This window comes from Sphaerodactylus townsendi, linkage group LG06 (assembly GCF_021028975.2).
Source record: "Sphaerodactylus townsendi isolate TG3544 linkage group LG06, MPM_Stown_v2.3, whole genome shotgun sequence".
NCBI classification, from domain to species: domain Eukaryota; kingdom Metazoa; phylum Chordata; class Lepidosauria; order Squamata; family Sphaerodactylidae; genus Sphaerodactylus; species Sphaerodactylus townsendi.
This window is the reverse complement of record NC_059430.1, coordinates 64,617,208-64,644,446: the sequence shown is the minus strand read 5'-3', so window position 1 is coordinate 64,644,446 and position 27,239 is coordinate 64,617,208. Positions and strand designations below refer to the sequence as shown.

General features: G+C 40.6%; 1 protein-coding gene across 1 annotated transcript in view; it reads right to left on the bottom strand.

The window, feature by feature from the left end:
* The window catches only part of SLC38A1 (solute carrier family 38 member 1), a 59,405-nt gene that overhangs the window by 19,830 nt on the left and 12,336 nt on the right, over nucleotides 1-27,239 (bottom strand). Inside the window, exons 2-5 of the mRNA XM_048499972.1 lie at nucleotides 15,299-15,492; nucleotides 12,299-12,374; nucleotides 10,726-10,841; nucleotides 650-723 (exon numbers count right to left, since the gene is read on the bottom strand). Of these exons, the coding sequence (XP_048355929.1) occupies nucleotides 650-723; nucleotides 10,726-10,841; nucleotides 12,299-12,374; nucleotides 15,299-15,417 (385 nt within the window). The 5' untranslated portion in view covers nucleotides 15,418-15,492. The remainder of the gene's footprint in view (nucleotides 1-649; nucleotides 724-10,725; nucleotides 10,842-12,298; nucleotides 12,375-15,298; nucleotides 15,493-27,239) is intronic.

The window sequence follows — 27,239 nt, the reverse complement described above, 5'->3', positions numbered from 1 at the left end:
ATCTCTCTCAAAACTGAAAAGAATGAATGTAACATATGAAGGCCTATAATTCTACAGTCTTACAGATATTTCTGATAACTCACTACAATTAATCTTGAACTATTTCATGACAAACTAAATATATGACCAAAGAGCTGCAGTTTTCATAAATTCAGGTTGCAATTCTACATGTGCCTCAGCCCTACTAAAAACAATAGCCCAATAAAGTTATTCTTAAAATGAGTTACATTTTAAATCAATGGGGCTTAAGTTATTTGTGACTAATTTGTACCATTCATTTGAATTGTCCTGAGGTGTAGATTACCGGTAAGTCAAAACATTCAATGGGTCTCACAACTGCAGTTTGAGATGAAGTCCATGAAGAACTGTTGTTGCTCTCTTTCCAGTAGTTTCACTTTAACATGCATCCAAACTCAAAGCCATAAGATTGATCTTCTATGTAGCTACAAACTATAGCTTCAATTACACTGGTGAAGAAAGAGGATTTAAAGCCATGAACCCCTTGGATTTAGAGTCACTGTCTGCGTTCCTTTCCCCTCCTGCATTAATATACAGTTCGGGGAACATAATGGTCAGAATAAATTGTCCATATCCTTCACCTCTGCCCTCTACATTGCAACTGATTGAATACAAAGTTCTTTTGAATTACCTGTTTCCTTTGCACATATTAACAGAAGATTTATTGAATAAATAGACAGCAGTGTCACTGAAATCAAAAGCAGCCTATAAAAAGGAAAGAAGAAACAAAAATATACCACTGATCATTATAACAAAAAATATGGAATATTAACAGATTGCTGAAACTTGGATATTGACTCGAAAACACTTTGCAAATATGAATATTGTGTTTCTTTCAGATTTGCCTGCTTTGCCACTTGTTAGAAACTGATTGCTATGTGCTCTACCTTTGAGCGTGGCGAAGTACGTGAAGGTTGTAAACTCTAGTGTTCATCGAGAATTACAGGTCATATTACCTTGGAGCTCTGTGAACAGATCTTGCAGAGTGTTTCTTGATACTAAAAAGCAGCTGATTTAGACGAAAGTTGTGGCACATGGAATTGGGAAGATGGGGTCTCCCTTCCTACACCCAATATTTTCACCATCAAATGCACACACCTCTTCTTTCCCTACAAATTACTGATAGGCTAATTTTGAACAGGAGAAAGGAAGAAAAAGAGCTATATCCTTTCTCACCAAGTGATGTAGACCCAGTCTGAATGGTTGCTGAGGTCAAACATATTAGGAAAGTCCACCACCGTTCTCCGACACAATGTGTAATCTGGCTTTCAGAAAGAGCCTTTTTGCAAGGGGAGGGAAGGAAGATCAACAAGGATATCTTTGTGACTTTAATGTAAAGTCAGATAGTTTGGAAAGTACAAATGTTAACGCCGAGGAAACATGTATAAGAAGAATAAATCTTTCAACAAGGTAGAAAATACATACTTTGCTGTTATGGACCCCTGTAACCTTCCTAAGTCCTGACAGACACTTTCACCTTTCTAAGTCACTGAGGCAAGATAACCACTCACCAACCAGGCTTGTCAGACTTCCTGTATGTTTCATGGACTGAGCTGCTTTAGATACGGTAGAGTTATGGTGGAATAAAGCACTTTCACTCAGTCCTGTAATTCCCCAGAAGGTGAAGGGAACCAGTTATTTAAATTTTCGGGAAAAACCCCTTAACAAGGCACTAATAATAATACTGAGGCAGATTTCAAATAAAACAGAATTAAAGTTTATTAACAGAGGGGAGACAAGAATAGGAGCGAAATAACTTGGATGGAAGGGAAAGATAAGACAGGAGAAATATATATTTTAATATATATTTATAAGAGCTCAAATGTCCAGTTTTTTTATTTTAGGCACAGGCCGAGGTTTATTAAGCTTCTTTAGTTTCTGTTTCATGGATGTCACTTGGATATTACCGTACTTAGATGGCGCAGTTGCTTCTGGCTAATGGATTATATCTCACAAGGTTTAATACAAGCTGGAACTTCACACAGTACCCTCACTCAGACTTTCCTCAGTTAGAAACCCTAAATTAACATAAAACTCTCTCTCTCCCACTCTCTGGAGGAAAACAGAGCAACCTTCCCCAATACACCAGACTATACACCTGAACTGAACAAAAACTTTAAATATCTGGCCATTCGGTTTACAGAGTCCTTTCTCCTGCAGCATTTATGCAATTCTAGTCTTTTCAAACAACAAAAGAGCCACTTACTAGTTCTGATAAATCCAAAGCTTTACTGAGAAAGTCAAAATCCATATTTTCTATGGTTATTTTCTACCAACCCAGGTTTTTCAACAATTGCTAAACTAATTATGTTCCAAACAAGACTGGAAGATAAAGGGCCACTACATTGAGCAAGTTAAAAAAAAATTTCACTAATTATATTTCACCCCAAAGATGAGGTCATTTCCTGTTTGATGTGTGGCGAGCAGAAAATGTATTATCCTGTCCAGTAATTTAAACCTCTTACTTTCATTTTTACCACTAGCATTCACCATTTTGTGCTGCTGCAGAGATTCTCCATCCGTACCTCCATTTGCTGAAGGTTTCCCACAGAGGTTTCCTCTACCAGCAGCTCATCTGCATTTGATATCACTATAAAACGTATGTGAATAAAGTTTGTTTTCCCTGGCGATCTGGCACACAGGTTGTTTTGTCTTTTTCCATTTTGAGGAAGGTGTCTGCATAGGTACAATGCCACAATATGAGAATTCCAGCAGCTTGGAGGGCTGGTCTACCTGCAGTTGAACGCAGTGGACAGGTCTACCCATTGCTTCTTAATGGGAGGTAGACCAGTCCTTCAAGCAGCTGTGATTCTCACCTCACCCAAAACTGAAACAAAAAAAGAAAAAACAACAACACATTCACAGTATAGCCAGGCAAAGCAAACTTTATTCGTATATTTTTTTATAGTGAATGGGAAACCTTCCGCAAATGGAGGCAGAGACAGAGAATCTTTGCAGCAGCACAAAATCGTGGGTGCAACAACATGAAATGGAGAAGCTTCAGTCAGCTAGTGAGGGGGGGGGGACACACTTTCCCTGGCAACACTTTTTTTGTCTGCACTGTGCAGACAAAAAAAAAAGCCAAAATGGGTTTCTAAAAAATATCTACACGATGTCTTTCCCTGCTGACTTTGACTTTTCCTAGCATTATAGTCTTTTCCATGAGTCTGGTCTTCTCATAGCATAACCAACTGATGCCTTCTCCTTCTGGATATAGCCAGCCCACCCTAGCAGAGGGAGGGGGGTGGCATACAAGGGAAGGGGAATGAGGGATGGGAGGGAGTAAGGGGTGGCATGCAAGGGAAGGGTGGGAGGGGGAGGGGGCCTGGCATCTGGACATGGCCCACCAACCCTACCAGAGGGAGAGTAGGAAGGGGTGGCATGCATACCACCCCTCCCTTCCCTTCCCTTGCATGGCGCCCCTCCCCTCCTTCTGTTAGGGTGGGCAGGCCATGTCAAAATGCCAAGGCCCCTTCCTCCCCTCCCTTACATGCCACCCCTCCCTCCCCTTCCCTTGCATTCCACCCTCCCCCTCCCTTGCATGCCACCCCTCCCTCCCCTTCCCCTCCCTCCGCTAGGGTGGATGGGCCATGTCCAGATGCCAGGCCCCTCCCTCTCCCTTGCATGCCACCCCTTACTCCCTCCCCTCCTTCACTCCCCTTGCATGCCATCTCTCTCTCCCTCTCCCTCCGCTAGGATGGGTGGGCCATGTCTTTACAGGAAAGACCATGGAGATTGTTTTCAAGTTTGGAGTTTTTGGGGGGCTAAAGGTTTATTAAGGTCAGTCAGGATGATCAAATTATGCATTCAGTATATCACAACATCTCCCTAGTACAGCATCTATGTTCCAAACCAAACCTTTAAGTTACAATTTTTAAAAGTTGCAATAGGCCAATGTTCATGTTTGTCCAAGATGTGCTGAACTGTCTTTTGCCACCCGAGGATGGGAGGAAGCAGTCTGAAGGTGCAGAAGGAGCCACAGAAAACCCCATTGTGTGGGTAAAATTTGGCCACAGTCATTTTATTGGCAAAAGGAAGCAGAGGCGCAGCATAAGGGATGGATCTGGCACTGGGCACCAAGTATGCGGTCCCCCAGTATTAGCTTTCCCCCGGCCTGATTAATGGGGGAAAACACCAATGCCCAGAGCAGCAAGACAGAGGGTGCCATCTGGGTGCTGGCCTCTGGATGAACTCTCTTTGCTGCCAAGGGGCACGAGCCACCAGCAGCCCCCGCCTAGGCATGTGGTTCACAGGCTGGATCCACCCCCAGGCCTCCTATGGAGGCCCCCACCAAATGGGAAGGGCTGGCACGCAGACTCCTCTTCCCTAAACAGATCAATCCCCATGTATCACAACCACCACCACCACCCTTTATTAGGCATATAAAATAGGCTCTAGTATGTTACCAAACATTTGTAATATACAAAGCAAGAGTAAGATCAAAACACAGACAGAGGACCTGTATCTAGAAGTAGACGTTACTTGTAACTTGTAAGAGAAATGTTGCTAATTTTTCCAAGAGCATGATGTCTGTATTATTTAACAGAAGCCCCACAACAAAATTGTCAGAGTTTCTTACAGATTTGTCTAGGGTCAACCAGGGAGAGAAATTCTTGATATCCACATATCTCGGACAGTTGAGTATAATGTGAGCAAGAGTCTCCACTTGATTTTTGCAGTGTGGACAAACCTGATCCTGGAGAGGGATAGATAAATAGCGACCCTTCATAATGGCAGATGGTAAAGTATTGCATCTGGCCCTTGTAATAATCCATCTCTGTTGGGGTTCAGTTAATAGTTCAAGATATTTGGCTGTATGCCCCTGTTCAGGTACCATTCCAAGAGAAAGGGTGAGAATGATTTATTTGCTTGCCCCAATAAGAGACGGTATTCCTGCTCTAAAAGTCTGCTTTTTAAGGTTCGGAATATCTCACTGGGTGACAACATTCAGAAATCTTAAAATAATAAACCTAGAGAGTAAATCTTTGATTTGAGTAGTTGATACCATTCAGATGCGAATAGGTCTGGGAGCGCAGTATGTATTAAACTATTCTCATCAGAGTTGAAACATAATTTGGTCCAATACTTGAATGTATTCAGCCATGCTCTAGTTTCAAGTAGGTTCTGGCCAGTTTCTAAGCATAGTACAGCATATGGTACAGAGTGTGGTAACCCAAGAATTTCTTAGAGGAAGCCAGATTGTATTCTTTCAATGGCGTTGTCCCACACAACTATCCAAAAAGGAACTCCATAGAGAGGTTGCTGAACTACCTTAGAATTGAAAATTTGTAAAGCTGCTGGGACATATTATCTTCCCTTAGTATAAAATATTTTTACCACCGCTGACACAGTGTGATAACTTGCTTTAGTGGCAACAACAATCACCGTAAACAGAATGCCAACAACAAAAAACTCAGACCCACGAGGGGAGGGAGGGTGGGAGAAGCCGTCGGTGCTTGGGTGAGAAGAGATGTGGGATGGTTCTGGTGGGTTTTCCGGGCTGTGTGGCCGTGGTCTGGTGGGTTTTGTTCCTAACGTTTCGCCTGCATCTGTGGCTGGCATCTTCAGAGGTGTATCACAGAGAAAAGTCTGTTTCACTGTGATACACCTCTGTTTCTCTGTGATACACCTCTGAAGATGCCAGCCACAGATGCAGGCAAAACGTTAGGAACACAATCCACCAGACCACGGCCACACAGCCCGGAAAACTCACCAGAACCAGTTGAATCCGGCCGTGAAAGCCTTCGACAATAGATGTGGGATGGCCCGGCCTGCCCATATACGGTCATGGCCCCGCCTCTTCCAGGCATGTCACTCACTCACGCCAGCAGCTGGCATCCCAGCCCTGTGCTGGGCTGAATGCTGGCGCTGAGTCTGCCTCTCTCCCTGCTCCACCCCCGGGCAGCAATGGCAGCCAAGGTAAATCACAGCCGATCTTTATAAAAATTCTTCTAGAAATAGATTTTGGCCAAATAGATTTTTGGTTCTTGGTATTTACCCTGGCATATTCTCTTTTTAAAATGTGTCTGACCAAGAAAAATTGCTGCAGTAGTGTATAAAATTTGAAGTAAATACTTTCAGTAGACCATAGTCCCTTGTTTAGGTCAACAAAATGCTGCTCGACAATTTCTCTCTATTTTGAAACCTCACATAATTAACAAAAAACAAGACATGGTTTCTAATTAATCTGTACTGTATTTTCTAGACTGAAGGCTGAAATACAGCCTGAGATTTCTATGAGATCTGCTATATTATGAGGTAGACTTTAACAGGGAAAACAATGAACCATGCTACTCTGAGTACAGTTTTTGTGTATACTTCTATAGTTAGAGAGTATCTACTAGTAGTATTAATACAGCATGAAAGCCAATTACCAGCACAATGACTTTTTAGTTTGAACAGACAAGAAGTCCTGTTAAGAAACCTTTTTACAGTCTCAATACAGCTAGGAACTCTATACTGCTATAACAATCCTTACTTATTCTATTGTCCTTGGTTTTTGATAAGGAAATTAACAGTGTTCCTGGCACATCCATCAAATGCTGTAAAAGGCCCTTTGGAAAAACATCATTCCTGTGGGACTCCTTGAAGAAAGAACCCATCCTTTGGGCATAACATTTGAATTCAAGAATATATAATTAGTACTAAGTCTCACTTGCATGAGGGAAAAGAACGAGAGTGAGATACTGTATGTCTCGAAATATTTTATATGATACTCCTTAATGGCTGAGCAAAGTCACACAGAAGTTCTTAAAATAATCTAGTTATAATTGTTGCTGAATATGCAGAATTTCAAACTAGCAGTGGCTTTAGTCAGTGTTTGAGTTGGAAGAAAATGCCAGTGGTTGGTAATTTAAACATAGACGCCTCCTAGCCAGCCCCAATTAATAGTTTCTGCAAAAAACAAAATAAACAAACAAAAACGTACCTATAGTTAAACTCTAGATGGCAAATGGTAGACTGTCTTGTAGAAGGAAAAAAAATGAAAAATAAAAAGAACAGTTTTCTAATCTGCTGTGTTCCCCTGCCCTTAAAGCCTTCACAGGTTGCTATGTTTCAACCTGGTTTTTTTCCCACAGCTTCCAATAAAGTGGCATGAAAAGACTGCTTGATGTAGGTTTGTGGCTCACTCAGACAAACTAGTGCCAATACCATCTCATGGAGTGGTATAAAAACATTAACATCACTGGCTTTCTGCAAATACAAAACATATGCAGGGAAGCTCACTGAATTCTCTTTAAAAAAGAAATGTAGTTTCATATATTAATAGCTAACAAACCATGTCTGTCAAAATCCACTATTAAAACAAAAAAAAATCTAAAAAACTAATTTTGTAGCAAATATGCCCAGTTTTAGAATTCTAGTTTACTGATTGTTTTATACATTACAAGTGGGAACCTGCATGGACTTAATAAGAGGCATCTTATCTCCCCTCTCTATTTCTTCTTTCCCTTTCCTGAAATCCCCCATAGCTTCTCCTCTTTCCCTGCTTCCTTCTCTCCTTCCCATCCAACAGCCAACCTTCATTTATCTCCCTCTTTGCCTTCAGGTTTCCTTCCCCCACCAACAGCCTTTACCAAGGAAAACTGTGACTTAGTTGTGTGTTGCTGGCCACGAGACAATGTCACATTGAATGGTATGGAACCCTCAAGGACTTCTGGGGGCATCTCACTTTCCCCTGTATTCTCCTCCCCACACTATTCCTCTTTCCCACCCTCTAGCAATCCTTTATCCTCTCCCCTTTCCCTGCTTCATCCTCTCCTTCTCACCCATTTACCAAACGATCTTATCTACTTCCAATCTTCAGCTATATTTATTATTCACTTAATTTACACTTTACCATTTCCCACAGTGGGGGGCCACAGCAACTTATATTACTCTTCTCTCACTCTTTTTATCAACACATCAACCCTGTGAAGTAAGTTAGGCTGAAAGCAAGTGACTTCCACAGCAGTGAGCTTCCACAGCAAGATGGGGATTTAAACTTGGGACTCTCAGACCCAGCTCTGAGAGTCACACAACACTAGTTTTCATAAAGTGAATGCTGTTGAAGAGTAGCAAGCAGCCAAGCCTAGGTGAGTCATCCATGTCAGGTGACACAAAGTCACCCAGTGGTTGCTGTCATTAGGGTTGACCCTTCAGTAAATCCAAATGACAATCCCCTTGGGGGAAAAAATTATAGCTTTTTCAGAGTTTTTTGCTTTCCTGGCTGCCTATGAGATCTGACTTTACAAGGCAGGGAGAGGGCAAGCAGGGCTACCTGCAAAGTTTAGGAACCCTGATCTCTGTCAAGGAGCATTGCAGGCAGTATTGGTGACTGACCAATAAAATTCCAGCTACCATAAAATTCATCCCAGATGAACCGTTTATGGTAGCTGGGATTTTACTGGACAGCCACTAAAGCCAATGACATTCCCTTACTTTTAAATCTGTATAGAAATATAACTGCTGAATAGCTAAAAAGCTCTAGTTTGTGCTTCACATCTGTCTTAAATGCTAAAATCCTAGTGTTAACACAGGAACCATGTCCATCTCATCAATTATTTGGGTATGATAAAGACATTGGTACTCTTTCTCAAAGGACAAATGGCTACAGTGCTAAACAGAACAAAAACTTTATATATCTGGTCATTCTGTTTATGGAGACACCTCTCCTGCAGCATCCATGCAATTCCAGTCTTTTCACACAACAAAGGAGCCACTTGCTAGTTCTGATAAATTCAAATCTTTATTGGAAAAATCATAATCCATATTTTCTATGAAGCTGAATGGTGGAGCAAAGAAGAACTGGAAATCTTTCAAGCTATATAAAATTAATTTCCCCATCTCACTTGGCTTTGCAAATGGGGAGGGAGTCAGCAGTGCAGCCTGTGAAGACCAGGAACCCCTATCTTAGCAAGCAACCTGCTCTCCCTGCTTGCAAAACCAGTTCCAACTTCACATGCAAAGAGGGTCCCTCACACAGGTGAATACAAGGGTCAGCTTAGCTGATCTTTGCATTCAACTGTGTGAGCCTTTTATTTTTCAGTTTGGCTTTAAAAACCCAAACATTTTTGTGAAAGTTTAAACAGTCAATGCAGGGTATTGGCTTTTTTTCAATTTCCCCAAAACCAATTCAGGTCTTTTAAAGCCAAACATGAAAATTATTTTAAAAAGTAGTCAGGCCTAGCAGTCATCCCTGGCTCCAATGAGTTTTCCCCCAAAGGCCACTCCTTTTATCATGTTGAGGTTTTAAATTTTTCTTTGGATTTTCCAGGTTTCTGCAGACTCAGGGCCCTTTTCAGGCTTGTGGAAAGATCACTCTTGCATATTTACAGATCCAGTCACCTGATTTAAGTATCCTCAGATTTGGCTGATTTCACTAGTAGTACATAGATGATAAATGGAAGAGAGAACAGCACAGCAGTGACAGCGAAATTACTCCATGGCATATAACTTTTCTCCAATGGCATTCTCATCTTCTAGCATTCAGAATCACTTAATGAATTGATGGCAAAAGTTGTTCCACAGAGGATGTGAAATGTTCATGAGACAAATCCCTCTCTCTGTGTGAGAAACAGGAAGCTTTACATAACAAGTTGCTTACAGCCTGTGAAACAGTTCAGCAGCATAACAAGTATTAGTGAGAAAAGATCAGAGCAGGTGACAGGTGCTAGGGCTAGCTAGCGCCTCTGTCATCCTGTGGCTCCAGCGCTGGACCAAGTTAAGACAGTCCCAAGTTAAGATGCCAGGGCTGAGGATGGGACAAAGAACACCCGGGAAGGAATAGGTGGGACAGAACCGGGGTCCCCGCTGGTCCCCGGTGAGGCAGAGCGCCAACAGGATTAGATGACCCACTTTAAGGATTTCTCTCTCTAAAGTGCTCTATTTTTAAATGGAATACTTTAATGTATTATCACATGAATCTCATTTTTCTAAGAGTAGATGGCCATGGAATTAGATAAGAACTGCTTCATAGCATTTCTTCCATTAGTTTGACAGACATATGTGCTAGTCATCCTTCTTATATTGCTGTTCACAATTATAGTAATTCAACATCTGGAAGAGTTGAAAATTTTAGAATTAAAGTGTGTTCATACAGAGGTTTATGATGATACCTCGCTGTGCTTGATACAATCAAAATACAGGAAGATGCTCGAAAGAAGGGAAAATGCCCCATTGCTTGCGATTCTTTGCCATGTATAATGATTCACAGGATCAAACTATAGAACCTACTATGTAAAATATGGAGAAAAAAGGAAGTTTAGATGCTAAACTTTGGGTGTCTGAACAAGTACTGAACATTAACAATCACCTTTTCAGATACACATATATAGCCTACTGAATTTATTAAAAAACAAAACAGCAATAGGGTCTAAATATTTGCCTCAGTTCCAAATGAATCATGCCTACAGCCCTGTTGGCAGATCACAATTAATGCACATACATTCTGCATCTTTTTGTGCAGAATGCACATACATTCTGCACTCTTTCTAGCCAACGTGTGTTCACTTTACAAATTAAACAGGAGATCAGCACCTGGATAAACATGGAATGTAAATCACATGTTCAGCTGTACATACATTGAATATAACTTGGGAATTACTCAATGCTAATACAAAGGAAAATCCAGCATATACTGTAAAAAGATGGTACATGCATTCACCATAACTTGTGAACAGAAATCTGGTTGAAGTGAAAGAGACAATATCTGCATAGACTACTTACAAAAACAGCACAATTCCTGTGTTGGCCAATGCAAAGGCAAGTCCTAATATCCCACTGCCCATGATAGCATTGCTGAGATTGAAGACCGACATTCCCAATGACGTTGTGCCTGGAATCTGTAACAGTTGAATAAAAAACATTATTCTTGTAAGCTTATAACGTATTATTGTCAATGACAGGTTTAATATTTGATGCTCATTTTGAGAAGCATTCCATGATGATTTTCCATTCACTTGCTCAATCCGCAAGATGTATTTGCAGTCTGGTATTTGATTATTTGCCCACAGGAGTTTGGTGAGCAGAAATATGGTCAAGAGCACAACAACAGTTTAGGAGAATAATGCAACTGCATGCTAACAGAAAATATCAACATGAAGAATTTAAGTTTTATTCCCTTATGGACAAACCAGACACTTGTTAATATCCTTTAAAGGACCTTCACAAGGACTACTTGCAGGTGTACTAGTTTGTAGGCATCGGTCAGCTGAGGAAAAAACAACCACAGTGTAAGGAGTGGCACAGACTCTTTGTTGTCCCTCAGGTGAAGTTAAACTTTCTTCTTCAGCTTAATTGGACAGGCTTTCAATTTTTTACAGGATTAATCAGTGCATCCACTTCACAACTCAAAGCTCTGTGCACACATGGAACTGTTCTATGAACAGGAACTTCTTTTTTTACTTTCTTTTTTCACTGTTGCTACTGCCTGCCCCCATGGGATTTTGGCTGTCCTGCTGCTGCTGGCCTGATTTTAGGCTGTTCACACTTTAACAAGTATTTTAAAACTGCACAGATTTTTTAATTTTAAAAAATACAGATCCTCCCACTTTTGAATACCTGACACTGACTTCCTGTCCAAGTTACCATTCCAGGGAGATGTAGGCTTGCCATTGCCAGTAGCAAGGTCTTTTTAGTACTTGCTCTGAAGTTGTGCATCTCATTCTCCCATAAGGTTTTCTGGTTCTGCCTCATTTCCAAGACAGGTAAAAACATATTTTTCTTCTGCAGGACTTTGGAGAATGTAATTTAAATATTGTATGGATATGTTGGAGGATATTTTCCCTCCTGTTTGTTCTCTGATGTCATTTTAAATCTGATGTTGCTTTGTTTTTTGGTGATAAAAACCAGTGGTAGAAATGGTGCAAACAAACTAGTCAACCAAAGAGAAACAAATTCACTTCAGTGAAAATGCTAGTAGTATGCTCAAATTGAAATGAAGGCCACATATCCTGTTGTGAAGAAGACCTTAGAGTACCTTGCAACTCCCACATGAAGGCCAGATTAAGGAGAAGGAAGGGAGGGGAATCTTGAGAATACATTTGTTAGCTATGTAAGATCTGGGTTGAGCTTCTGTTTCCCTTGCAGGAATTAAAGCCAGGGAATGGCCAGAGATGTGAGCCTTTAGCAAGGGTAATCCTGGGACGTTTCATGAATCGAGCCCGCAAATCTATGACTAGGGGTGGGATACTGTACTATTTGTGTCTATTCATTCTGTCCATTTGTATTCTTTAAGTTACTTTACATCTTCAACAGGGAAAAAAGCAGGCCATGAATAAATAAAAGGAGGAAAACCTACATATTCATCACATTTCTTCTTCTCCAAATGGCTGTTGGTTAAGCTTCTTCTGCTTTCACGATCAGAAATGAACTTGCTGAAAAGAAACACCACAACACAACTTTTATTTTAACAAGAAAAAGGATTTTTTATTTTTGACAGGTAATTTTTATTCAGTTTAGATCTATGCTAGTTCTATTTTAATGCACATTGTCTCAATACAGAAGAAGGCACAATACGAATATGTAAATAATGTAGACGTGGCAGGATGTGGGACCCAAGAAAAGTCTACAGAAAATTGGTTAAAACAAACACTTGTTTGAAATAGATATAAGGGAGTCACTCACAAATATACCATTGCAGGAACCCAATTCCCACACTACAGTTATTCAAGAAAAAGCTTCCCTAAGTAATCTTAATGTGACCATCAAAACAATTTGACAAAAAAAATTTCAGGTAACAGTGAGGGAAAATAAACCAAAGCACTTGGCTGCCTTATTTATTTTAATCAGCGTAAACACTTTTTCATTGAAACCAGTGGGACAAATCTTCAAGTATGAGTGGGTCAAACACCATAGTAAGAACAAGCTGTCTATGTGTTGACCCACCACATGGGGAAGAAGAACAAGCATAAGTGAGCTGGCCTCACTCCCATACAGATTTGGCAATCACAGGGAGGCAAAGCTCCCCCACTTGCAGAGTCAATGCATAAATGGGTTGTCTGCTCAGGATCTTTTGAGGAAAGAAGTCACTGGATACAACTTAGCTAAAACTAATCATGTGATCCAATGTTGCCTTTTTAGAATTGTGAATTCTTTAGACTTTTAAGACTATGACATTCCATAGCATGACATACATTTTCATAGCATGAGATATATTTTCATCTCCAAGTGTATAATCCCTGCCCCTGCTAAACAAACAGGCATATTCATATCATTGATGTTAGCTGCACACTTTCTATCTGAGCTTACAGTAACCAGCTTTTCATAGCAATGAAAAAACAAAGATTATACATCATAATTAATAAAGTAATTAAAACCACAAGATATACACAGAGAAAACTGAAAAGAGATCTTTTTATTCTGACTCAGTATGAACCAAATAAAGATTTGACCTATTTAGCTTTTTTGTTTGCTTGCTTCAAATGCAATAAATAGCATGACACCTCCTGGGACCTGCCAGCATGCAGGGAGAGGGGTGGATGCTTAGTGCCCCTCTCTATTTTTTTTTATACCTTCATTATATATGGGAAACTATCTTATTAAGGAAAAGGCTGGGCTTTATCCCTTCTTGCTGATACTCTAACTTTTTATAGGCAGAGGATTTTTGCCGTGGTGAAACATTCAAACACAGTCCCCTCTCCAATAAATCAGTGGAGAGACCATGACAGAATTAGAGCATATGCAACAGGTCCCAAGTTCCACCAATCGTTTATGAAAGACATATTACTGCTTGGGACTGTAGAAAGTTTCAGAGCCCCTTGGGGATGGGGCGGTATATAAGTTCAAAAAATAAATAAATAAATAAATAGATAAATAAAAAAGTCATTGGCAATCAGAGCAGCCAGTTCTAAGCTGTACTGTCCAATGGTCTTACTTGCTATAAGAAGGAAGAGGCACCACCCTAGGCTGACTATATTATATGTTTATATGTTTTTCATGAATAGAGAGGTTTTAATGTACTGCCGCTGCGTAATAGAAAGTGATCTCTGAAAGAGTAGGCAGAGTTCGGTATCAGGCAGAGAATGGAGTTGGCTTTGGCGTATTATGAAATGGGTTTAATGAATCTGATGCAGACTGAAGGTATTAAAATGTCACACAAACAGCTTCATGATATATAACCAGCATGGCATAGTGGTCGGAGGCAGATTCCGCATGGGACAAAAACAGCAGTGTGAAAATGGTATCAACCCTTTTACACCATTTTAAACCATTACATCATTTTCACACCGCTGTTTTTAGCTCATGTGGAATCTGCCTGTCAGTCTAGAATTTGGGTGACCTGAGTTTCAATCCCCTACCTGCCAGACCTGCAGCCAACCACTCACTCTCAGGCTAATCAACCTTACTGTGAGGATAAGGTGGACAAGGGAAAAATGATGAAGCTGCTTTGGGTCCCCATTGGAGAGAAAACGTAGGGCATTTGTGAAAAATAAATGTAATTAAAATTCCATGCAACATGAATTCTGGCTACATTCTTCTCCGTATACATTTAACTGAAGAACTTCCACTAAACAACAGAATATCTGTGAATGGAATACCCGGGGGGTTCTCACCGGCTGAAAATCCAAACTCTTCTTCTTCTTCTTGTTCCCCAGACACAAATGGCTCTTCTGAATAGCCTTCTGCTGCAAGATTGTGCCCCCACTAGTAGGTGAATTTGTGTTTTCCAACACATTGTCACCACTCTTGCAACTGCAGTACATTATAGGTAGCTAAGACCGTCTCCACCCCATCTTCAGATGCTTCAGGCATCAAAGTTTACATCACAAGTTTATTCTGTTCAAAATCTCAGCTGAAGGAAGTAACTTCAGTCAGGATACTTCTGGCTCTCCTCTCCTGCTGCAACCCAAAATTACCCCAGAAATGTTGTTCTAGGGTGAGTGTGGGGAGGGGGGCAAAGATCCTCAGAAATAGCACAACAGGGGAGGGGGGAACTGGTACAAATCTTTCCTCTTACATCACTGGAAATTTTCTATCATACAAACATTTTTTCAAATGTCTGTTATTATTTGATTTGACTTTGTGTTTTGAATGACCAGGCATTTTTAAATGCTGACTTTCTGTTTTCATGGTATGTTTGTAGATTTGTGGCATACTGGCTTTTAAATTAGTAGTCTATGCATCTTGCACTATAACCACTGATGCCCAGCGGAGGACAAGTATGATATCCAAATTACTTCTTCAAATGGGGCATGACTTAATCATGAATAACTTATCACTCATGTTTCAAATCAGAAATGCTGTTTTTAAACCAGTGTGTTTTCATATGGTAAAGCTGAAGCAATGGAAAAATACTCACCTATTCATCTGGCCATTTTCTACTTCTGTGAAATCATTGGAATCATTGCTGATGTTGTCATCCTCTGGGACCGTCATGTTCTGCAGCTCAGTTAATTCTAGTCCTGTTTTGAATGGCATCTTGGTTTAAGAAACTTGCTCTGAAGTTTGCTAGGTCCTTGAGGGATTTCCCACAGCCACAAAGTGAGGAACAAACTGAAAAGGGGAAGATGGGGGAGGGAGTTGGAAGAAAATTAGAGTTCACCAAGAATTTTTTTAAAACCATCATCAGTATTTTGGAATCAGGTACTTATGTTGGGCTACTGAACCAAATGGTCAAAACCTATCACTTTCTGTGATCATTATAGAATTGCTGACAGTTTCAAATAACAAACGAAAGCAAAACCTGTTTTCATGTATTTTCTATTGTATAACCTGTATATTATAATTTGACATTCCATATTCCCATAATCAACTGTCATATAATACCTTTTCCTACAACACCCCCCCCCCACCCGAAAAAATGTAGGGTGGGAAATTTCCCATTTCTAAACATTAGTTATTGCATAGAATTAATGACACTAATGAATGATGTTAACAGTACAATGTCCAGCAAGCTTGGTAGTTTAATTCATAATTAATTCCCCCGTAACTATTGACCTATTGCACACTTATGGCTTACTCTGCACTTTTGATGCAGTCAATTCGCTTTCATTTCCTGGGCATTACTTTTCTCTGTTGTGCACTGCTTCATCTCCCTGTTGCTTTTCTTTATTCTGCTATGAGGCAGGATTCATGTATTCATGGAGAATTGGTTCTTTCCTACCCTGGGTTTGTGCTGTCCCCTATGATGGGCAGCATGGGGAAGTTCCTTTTTTTTGGAAAATTGGTATGGAAATGTTACCCAGCTTTCATAGGTTGTGAACTTATTTCTAAGGAATCTCCACCAGCTGCTAAGAGTGTAACAGCACACAAATATCTTAAAGTAGCAATGGGGAAAATAACTCGGCTTGGCAATGTTAGCGGCAGGCTGGGTAGGGATCTTTTTAGACTATGTATACCAGAAACGGCTTGAAACGTATCTGCAGAGAATTCACAAAAGACCAAATTGCAGTTTAAATATTTTTATATAATTTTTGGTTGCAAACAATCACACAGTAAGACGTTAAGGCACATACACACAGTTCCTAAGTATATAGATAGGGAAGAAAAAATAGGTGGGAAGATAGATTGGGATTTGGGGAAGCAGGGGGTCATACGTTACCTAAGTTCAGCTGAAGAAGATCTTGGAGAAGGCAAGGATTCAAATGACCAGCATCTGAATCCAGGTGAAGGATGAATTCGTGTCTCACACCAACAAGACCAAGGGAAGTTCAGGTTACCAATGAGCAATGGGCTTAAGGTGAGCAGGACTTTTATAGGGTGGATCGCAAGTTTGGCGGGAAAGGAGACCCTTTGCATTAGTTTTCGTTTCTTGCCTCTATGCTGGTTGCAGGGCTGAGCTAATTAGCAGCTCTATCTATTGATCTACGTCCCGGGACAATGGGGCCAATTGGTCCTAGATTACATCAGTAGCTCTGAAAGGATTTATGTAGAGGCACTTCCTAAAGTCTCTGCCTTAAGTATTTAAATTTAGCTGAGGCTTGAGTGATTTAGGACGGGATCTTATTGTTAGGGAGATTGTATCTGAAAGGTGGGGGAAATGCAAGGAAGCAGCAATTGTTTGAGAAATGTTTTCTCAAAGGTACAGTATCAGGGACTTCCAAAGAAATAGCTTAGTGAGGTGTGGTGCTCAGGAGTTCTACAGACTCCATTATGTTAACGGGGTACTCTGGCAGGGTGAGATAATCAAAGATGCATGTCCTTGTTATGAGACATCCAGATAGTTGCCTGGAATAACTCATAGATTTGCACACAGATTGTTTTGCCTTAGGCTTGCTTTCAGCTTGGACACTCTGCTATCCACCCATACAAACATGGAAACTGGCATTTTGCAGCACATAGCATGAGAAACAATATGAAATCCAATATTTCATAAGGCAGGGTATACAGGGCAGGGTTACAGAAAGGTCAATCGCATATCCTAGCAGGCAGTATTACCATGGTTTCCAGTATGTTCATGCACCCTGTTCAATCACCCCCATCCCTCCAAAATGTCTTCTTAGTGGTTCAATCCACCTGGTTTAAATGCCATCTCACCTCCATTTTGGAGCGTGGACCTTTGTTGTTTCTCCTAAGGTTGGTTTCTTATTTTCCCAAATATTAAAATACTAGCAGTAAAACTCACTGAACAAAAACATACAACGAATGCTAAAAAGGTTGGTGGGTTAAGGGCAGGCACCAAGGATGTAACAACACCTGCCTTTCTACCCCCCCCCCCTTGCCCCAGCCTCACCTGAAACCATAGGGGCTGCTTCTCCCCAAGGTGGCCATTCTCATCCCACCAGGAGTTTTCCCCCAAAGCCAGCTCTGCTCCTTACTCTGTCTGAGCCACAGCTGCTTCCTTCCCCTTGCTTCTTTGCACCCCTATGCCATTCATTTCCTGGCTGCTGCCACTGGCGAGGCCCAACAGCAGGAGCGGCATGGTGGCAGTTGCAGTGGTTTGCAGGGCAGAGAGACATTCTGGAGATGCTGACCCCTGAGTGGCTTAGGTGGCCAATTGCCATGCAGGCCTCACTTCCAGCCAATTGGCATGGCTGGAAGTGAGTCCTGCACAGCAATTGGCTGGCAGTGAGTCATAGCCACACATTTCAACCTTTACTGAATTATATAGTATGATTAAAAATTATTAAAATTAAAAATCATTAGTCTGATTGGATATTAGACCGATAGGTGGATAGGATAATAGGATGACAGGCAGGCAGACAGGAACATCCATTCATTTCCTGATTGAAACCCAGCAGCATCTGCAAGAAATGGGCTACGGCAAATGTTGCTAGCACACAACCACACTATATGATCTGTGAATAGACCTCTATCTACTTTTTCCTGCATAGTATGTGCCCCTGTCATGATCTTGTGGGACTTTCGAATCCGCACAGATAGTGTTGGCACATAATACACCAGACATCACAGTAATCGAGGACAAGAAAGTGACCATAATTAACATAGCAGTACCTGGTGACAGCAGGGTCGTTGAAAAAGAACTTGAGAAGGTCACTAAATACCACAATTTGAAAAACGAGTTAAAGCGACCATGGTACAAACCAGCTGAGGTCATCCCAGTGGTAATTGGCACCCCGGGCGCCATTCTGAAAACGCAAGGGCAGCACTTGAAACATCTTCAAATTGACAAAATCAACATCTGTCAGATTCAGAAGACAGCCCTGCTGGGATCCTCATGAATACTACACCAATACATTACAACTTCCTAGGCCTCAGGATGAAGCTCAAATTGTAATGAAAGGCCAACAACCAGCTAAAGAACTGGCAGCTGTGATATCAAAGATAATAGTAATAATATTAAAACAAGGACTGAAAGCTGGCACAACGAAGCACTGCATGGTCAATTTCTGGAAAAGATCAAGAATAAGGTAGAGAACAAAAAAGACTTGGTTGTGGTTAACAACTGGAACTCTGAAAGAGGAAACTGAATCCCTGATTTTAGCCACTCAAGAGCAAGCCATTAGAACAAATATGGTCAAGGCCAGAATCGAAAAATCCTCAGATGATGCAAAGTAAAGATTGTGCAAGGAAGCTGATGAAACCGTAGATCATGAACTCAGCTGCTGCAAAAAGATAGCCTGGACTGAGTCAAACAGAGACATAACTCAGTGGCCAGAATGACCCACTGAAATTTATGCAGGAATTACAACATTCGGACAGCTAAAAACTGGTGGGAACATTGTCCAAAGAAAGTCACAGAAAATGAGAAGTTCAAGATCTTGTGGGACTTTTGAATCCAAACAGACAGTGTTGGCACATAATACACTGGACATCACAGTGATCAAGGACAAGAAAGTGACCATCATCAACAAAGCAGTACCTGGCAATAGCAGGGTCATTGAAAAAGAACATGAGAAGGTCACTAAATACCACAGTTTAAAAATCGAGATACAGTGACAATGGAACAAACCAGCTGAGGTCATCCCAGTGGTAACTGGCACCCTGGGCGCCATTCTGAAAACTCTAGGACAACATTTGAAACATCTTCAAATCGACAAAATCAACATCTGTCAGATTCAGAAGGCAAACCTGCTGATATCTGCACAAATACTATGCTGATACACTGCAATTTCCTAGGCCTCTGGGTGAGGCTCAGATTGTAATAAAAAGCCAACAACCATCTTAAGAACTGGCAGCTGTGAGATTGAACAAAATAATAATAATAATTGCAACCAAAAGGAAGCCTATAAATACCTGGGCATTTTTCAGCTGGATAACATCAAGCATGGGCAAATGAGGACTGGACAGGACAACCCTATTTAGGGAATGGGTGGAGGTGTGGCCAAGGAGAAATATGCACAAATGTGAGCAGGAGAGGAGGAGTAGGGTACCTGACACTCCTCTCTCTTCTGCATCTGAGGCCTTAGAAAAGGAGGGAGTAATCACAGCAAGCTTCACCAGTAGGAAATGGAGGCATGACAGTTTCACACATACCCTGCTCTTAGTCATGGAGTGATGTAGGGCAGTTACTGGTTGTGACTCATGCAATACACCCCACAACCAAGTTCCTTGCTGCTCATTCTTCAATGATGAAATAGGCTGCAACCAGAGATCAGGATTTTCTCAGTGGTCAGTCATGGAACAATTAAAACTATAGGCAGACACTGAAAGCATCTTAGCAGTGCTGTGTATTTAAAAATCAGTCACTGTACTTTGCATATGATAGTTTCCCACTAGGCTGTAGGTAGATTTCTAGCTATGCTTTGGAAGATGCTCATATCGGCTGTGGAACTCTAGATCATTTGCTTGCAGGTCGAAACTGGATTCAGTGTTCTGTTTATAGATAGGATAATCTCACCAGAAACTCATTTATGCACTGTAGTGAAGCCTGAAAGACTAAAGCTAGGGTTTCACATAAAATTGCTTCCTTTATGTAAAGACTGAGATGTGATATGTATCCCTTTTGTGTATCCCCCCAGTCTCCCTTTGGTTACCCCCTGAATTGAAGAGTACTATGACCAGAGGCCAAGACATAAATAATAAAATAGTGAGCATGGAATTGTGAATATAAAATATTGATTTTAGTGGAAAAGCTAAAAGTTTCCCCTTCAGATAAATACATGTGAAAGAGGATGTTATCACAGTTGACACAGTGACAAGAACAGAAAATGTACTGTTTGTTAGGAAGTCCTGGGACTTCACATAATGAAAAACAGGGGAGAGACCAATAGAAGAATTGTTCATGCCAAATGAGATGAAACCAAAAATGGTTTCTACAAATGTATCAAGTAAGAATTGGAAAAGGACCTGTACAAATAAATTAAAGAAAAAATGAAATTAAATGAAGATAAATACTGCGTCCTTTCGATCATCATAACTTATAGTATGGCACTAACAACTAAGTCTAAGGCATTTATTCTTATACTGAACTCTACATAAACAATGTAGATAGGTACAAAATAACAACAGTAAACATTAGATCATTGTGCTTCCTTGAATAAACTGAGAAGGTCAAAACTTTATCTCTAGTAGCTATGATTTCTCCTCAGTCCTTGAAGTGACTTCTCCTCATTCAACCTTCCGGCATAACTTGGCAAATCACAGGCCATACCCCCTCCTTCCAGTTCTTTTTTTCTTCCAGTTCCATTCTCCAAGTCTTTCATCTCCTCCTCTCAACTATAACAGCAACTGCCATGTAGAACAAACCTCAATTGCTATCTTTCAATCCACAGGATTCTCAGGACTTTGCTCCTATTTGCCAATATTAATCTTGTCCTTCACCTGTCCGGGAGATCACATCCCATGACTAGACTTCTGAAAGGTGTAATTCAGGAGGCAGCATTCAGGAGAACTCCCAAATGGAGATAAAGACAATTTCTGCACATATGGCCTCCTTCACTTTCAGCATACGTACCCTTTGAGTTTGGTTATCATTTATGCACACGTTTTCCCCTCTTTGGCACAGACACCACTTTCAGATCTGAGAATCCCCACGTTTTCTGAATATTTGGTAAACAATTTATGTTTCCATTTGCAGGGAAAGTGAAGGGGATACCTTTCCTCAGATTCTTCTCTCTACTCCCCACCCTCCTCGCCTTCCTCATACCAGAGCAGTTCCTCCCACTCCACTATCCACCTCCTTCACCTCCTCGGTTTTGAATAACCAAAAGTTTTTGGAGGCTCCCCTAGTGGATTTATTTTTCCTTTTTTATTTTGGTGCCATCTATTGATTGTGTGTTAAATCCTGTAAAATTGACAAGGTTCAGGGGACTGTTTTAAAAGAAATCATGCTACTGTTGCAGGGTCACCGCTTCCAGCCACCCACACACCCAGCAGCTTCTGAGACCTGATGAAATCCATGCCTCCCAGCCCAGCTTGGTTTTTTTTTCTCCCAGTCAGCATAGAGGACAGGGGACCACTATCTCCCCAGTGAAGCCCATTGCAGAGGGAGATGCCCCCCACCCTTGGCTAGGGCCCATTACATCTCCATGCAATGGGCTATGCTGTTAGCACAGTTAGAATTTATGGAAGTTCCCTGGATGTCTTCAAGGTCCATTTCTCATAGCACTGAATAAAACGAGGGAATCTTTATACATAATGAGGCCTTCCAGATCAGAAAGTGCTGTTTTGAAGTCAGGTCTGAGTCCTGACCTATTTTTTTCCTAGAAATCAATAGTGCATCCCGAACAGTTATATCCTTTCCAAGACTAGTGAAGTAAACGGGTTTAGAGGGGCGTAACTTTGATTAGGATTGCATGGCAAGAAACTGAGTAACTCCTGTTATCAGGTTGCTGATAAATTCAAAATATGAGGAATTCATTCATTGAAAAGGTCACATTAAATTTTATAGTTGTTGTTTTATTGATGTTGTAAGCTACTTTGAGTTCCATAAAGGAAGAAGGTGGCTAATAAATGTTTTTAACTAATACTTCCTATGTGTGTAAAGAAATACAGATTGACAAAGGAAATATATGATATGTGATTATTAACTTATTATCTATTGTAACTGGCTGCCCCCTTAACAAGAAAAAGATTTTTTAAGTAGCCATCACCACTCTGGCTATGACAGGAGGGGGGAAAATCACATTGCCCATGTTCAGAAACAATTGTTGACTAGAACAAGCTTGATAAACAGATCAGGATTAATCAGATTTCATTCAGTTCTCGCTGATGCAGAGCTTATCACTGAGCAAATAACCTAAAGCTAAGCTCTCCTTTGACATCTCGGTAACAAGGAATGAAAAATGGTGTCCACATGACATATTTTGGGGTCATTTTGTTCTTTCTTAATACCTCTTCTGAGTTAATCAAAGAAAGGAGCAGCCTTTGGACAACCTAAATGGTGTGGTGATGCACAGACCTGTACTGGACCCTTGCTCCTGTACATTCAGGAGAACTGAATGACCTTCCTTTGGGTCTCCTTGGTTGTGTTTCAAGCACAGACTTGTTGCTTAAGGCCTACTGCTTAAGGCAGTAGTCCCCAGTTAGTACCCATCAATTTGTTTTTGGGTCCCCACCTTGTTTCTTGTGCAAAGCAAAGAGCCAATTGACTTCTGGCAACTTTTCTGGAACAGTAGGTGCTTTAGAGGAACCCAAGAGCTGCATTCATTATAGGAGGATGCTTGACTTAGAACCTCCTAACATTCTGTGGAAATTTCCGACACTTTGCGATTGGTCCTACACCCCACGGCAGTCATTTGTTGTGGTCTCTACTACCTGATATGAAAATCTCAGCCTGTGTGTGTAAAGTGTCATCAAGTTGCAACCGACTTATGTAGGGTTTTTATGGCAACTCAGTAGGGTTTTAAAGGCAAGAGACTATTAGAGGTGATTTGCCATTGCCTTTCTCTGCATAGCAACCCTGGTATTCCTTGGTGGTTTTTCATCCAAGTACTAACCAGAGCCAACCATGTTTAACTTCTGAGATTTGATGAGATCAGGGCCAGGAATGCTTACAGATTCAAAAATTTGGGGATCACTGTCTTATATCAAGCAGGATTCTTACGCAAGGTCCCAACATACCATACAAGCAATGGAGAGGACTTACTACAACTGTACCTCTTTCACTGGATTGCACAATACCTATACATGTTACCAAACAGATGCCAGTATGCAGCTATTACCAATGTATTTAATCACAATGAAGCCAGACTTAATGAGTTGGGCATTTCCTTGGAGGACCTGCTAATGTTAACAGAGCAGGAGGTCTATGGGGCTATCAAGAAGAGACTTTTTGATAGAGAGTTTCAACAGATGCTAGAGGAAGCTAATAAAACCTGTTCCCCGATCTCTCTGGGAGTACCTGTGGATAGATTAATTGTAGCCCAGTACCTTTATCTCCTGGTTGAGGCCCGGTGGCATAGAGCAATCACCTTAGCTAGGTGTAATGCCCTGCCTTCTTTCTTTAGCCTTGGACGCCACCTTGGAATCCCACATAAAGAAAGGAAATGCCCGTGTGGCATGGGTTCTGTGGAAACAGTATCTCATATGCTGTTGAATTGTCCTTTTTATGAGATAGGTAGGAAGAAGCACATAATCCCTTTCCTGTATGGAAGTGAAGGCATTACAGATAAACAGAAGGTTATATATCTTTTAAACAGCCACAACTATGAGCTGTTGGAAGCGGTGGCTAAATTTGTAAATGATGTTATTTTAACTCGTCAGAAGTTGTAAAGGCTGTTATTATCTTGCTAAGTTAATCTTAAAATATTTATATGCCATTAAAGGTATTCGAAATCGAATATTTAATCACAAGGAAAAGGGTTGGGGTATTACTAATCAATATAGGTGAAACAGAGTTGTAGTATTACAAATCAATATAGGTGAAACAGGGAAGTATGGAAAAGTTTTCAGAGTCAGAGAGGAGATATGATAAAGGGACAATTAAAACTGTATTGGTCATAAAAATAAACTAAATCTTGGAAATATTTGTGTAATTTCATCAGATTAAATGTTGTCTATCACTTAACTTTGATTCAAAGTACAAAAATTGAGAAATGAAATTTTATTCATTTTAAATGTATATGATACCAACCAGTCAGCAATGGCTATTAAAATACAGAAATTATACACAGAAAAATCATATTTTCCCCAGTAAGAGGGAAGACTAATATCAGGTTAGATGACTGGAAAAGAGTTTCTGAAGGGCATCAGCAGATGAACTAAATAGTGCTGTATTCATATACACTTAAAATGTAACATTATCATTTTGATTTAGGTTTAGGATGTTTAAATTATTTTACAACCCACGGCTTCAGACCACGTGCCTCTGTAGATCAGAGGCCTCATTAATTTTCTTGATGTTTTTGGTTCACAGCATAAAATAAATTGGATTGAGAGACTGTTATGTAGTACAGAATCAACTAAAGATTACTGTGCCCTTTAAATTTCTTTCTCTGGTCAAATTTGTATTTTTTCAAATCACCTTTATTTAGGCCAAATAGACCTTTTGAATAGAAGGGAGGGGAAAGGGACATTTTAAAGTAACAAAAGGAGATATTAAAACGTTTTCCTCTGTATAATCAAAATCATTTCTGAGCACAAAAAGTTGTGACAAATAGGGAGATTACAAAATGAACACAAACAGGTGTGCGGCATGAAACTAATTAAAATAGGAGATAAAATAGGGGACAAATAGGGAAGACTCCCTGGGATCTACAGTCTAGACTGGCATGTGTTTTGTTTTGTTCCCCACAGAACACGATGTCCCTTGTTGTTGGCTTTTTAAAAGATTAGATAGCACTCCTTGTTGCAGCTTTTTTTTGGTCATCATATCATGGATGACTTATGGTGACCCTGTGGAGTTTTCAAGGCAAGGGACATTCAGAGATGGTTTGCCATTGTCTGCCTTTGTATCACAACCCTGGTATTTCCTGGTGGTCTCCCATCCAAATACTAACCACGGGTGACTTTGCTTAGCTTCTGAGATCTAATAAGATCAGGCTAACCTGGACTGTACAGGTCAGGACTGATATAGCATTGTTTACCATAAATGCTGCATTCAACTGAATATGGGGGTTCTGAGAAAAGTAAGCATTCCAGTGATAGAATTCCAGCAAAAGCCCTTTTATTAACTGCTTCACAGTTAATAATTCCATTTTCAATGTCTGAGATTGTGGCTAAAGCTGTAATTGTAACAACACTTACTAGAGCAGAAATCCCAGTGAACTCAGTGTACCTGCTTCAGTAAGTAATTAGGATTGCTGCACAAGTTCACCTTGTGGGTTGAGGAACCACTAATTCAAACCTCACTTCTGCCATGAATTTAAGATGTAACAAATTACTATTATTTGAGGGTAGATACGGAACTTACATCAGCAAGCACATGCCTCATAATTTTTGTAAAGCCCAATAGTGAGGTGGTTATAGTGTTGGCCTAGGAGACCCAGATTTGAATTCCCACTCTGCCATGGAACTGACTGGGTAAAGGTGGACCAGTCGCACTCTCTCAGCCTAACTGACCTCACAGGGTTGTGAGGATAAGAAAGGAGAGGAGAAGGATGAAAGCTTTGGGTCTCCATTGAGGGTAAAGATGGGGTATAAATGAAAAAAACAAATGACCCATGGCTGGGATTCTAAAACAGAGGCGCCTCTCCACCAGCAGAAATTATGCCGGTGGAGGGGAGGGGGCCGTTCGCACGGGAGTGTGCGAGCGACCCGAGCAGGGGCCAGCACCCCTGATTGCCAATCCCAACCCAAGCATCATAAGAAATCAAATCTTGTGAATTGCCAGTCTTTGTAAGCCTCAGGATTACCAGAGCCCCTGAAGAGTACAGACTGTATTCAAATGTCACTTTAAATTGGCACATACCTATTTTGTTGCATATGTTTTACCTCCTACCCTGCTGTTAGCAACCAACTGCTTTTACCCATGATGACTGAACACAGGTGTAGAAGTTAACCTTCATTAGATTTCCCACTACCAAACGGGATTCTAAGCCAGAATTAAACTCTGGCCCTTTCTGCATGTGTAACCCCTATGATCAGAATGGGTTGACCCAGAAAGGGGTGGAGACTCTAAGCCTCAGAAGGCTGCAAAACTGGTGAAGTTGGAGGAAGCAAGGCTACCAGGCTGGGACCTTGATTTAATCCATTATAAGCTCTTAACACCTTGTTTAAGGTAATTGCAAAGTTGTTGGGAACTAGTGGGAAGGGAGTTGGTTATTTTACTATATAATTGTAAAATGTTAGGAATCTCTTATTATTGTTTCAGGAGCTTGCATATGTATGTGAGTATTGATGGGAGTTAAGTTTGGGATTTAGCCTTCATCATCTTGGATCCTATTCACCAAGCCTCTGAAGTCTTCATAAGCCAACCACCAGCAGGAAGAATTGGACTTTGCATTTATCAGTAGTTTGTCAAGATAAGGACTTGAAATGCAACTTAGAAGGACTGTAAATTGTTAATGTTAAATGAAAAAATGTTAAAAAGTTTTATTTGTTAAGTAAACCATTTTGTTTTAAAATTTAGGTTCTTTTGCAAAAGCTCCTTCCAAGTTCTTACCCCCGCCAGAAATCCGCTACAGTTAGAGGCAGGTAGTAACAAAATTGGTAGCCTCAACCAATTGGGGGGCTTGGAAGTGAGATTGCAAATATAAATTACGTTTGCAAATGGAAGTTTGCAACAAGTTTGGGTTTTGATCCCCATAAAACTGAAATCTTGTTATGTGACATAAGTTCAAGAGATGTAAATGAGGATATTCATCATGCTGTATGGAAAGCTTATGGTTGCAATTCGCTAAAAAAATGTACAGGATAAAGGGCAGAGGGAAAGAGATGTTGCTGTGTGAATTTGAAACACAGAATTCTGTTTGCAAGATAGTCAACCAGTATATAAACTGTAAGTTGCAAGGGAAATG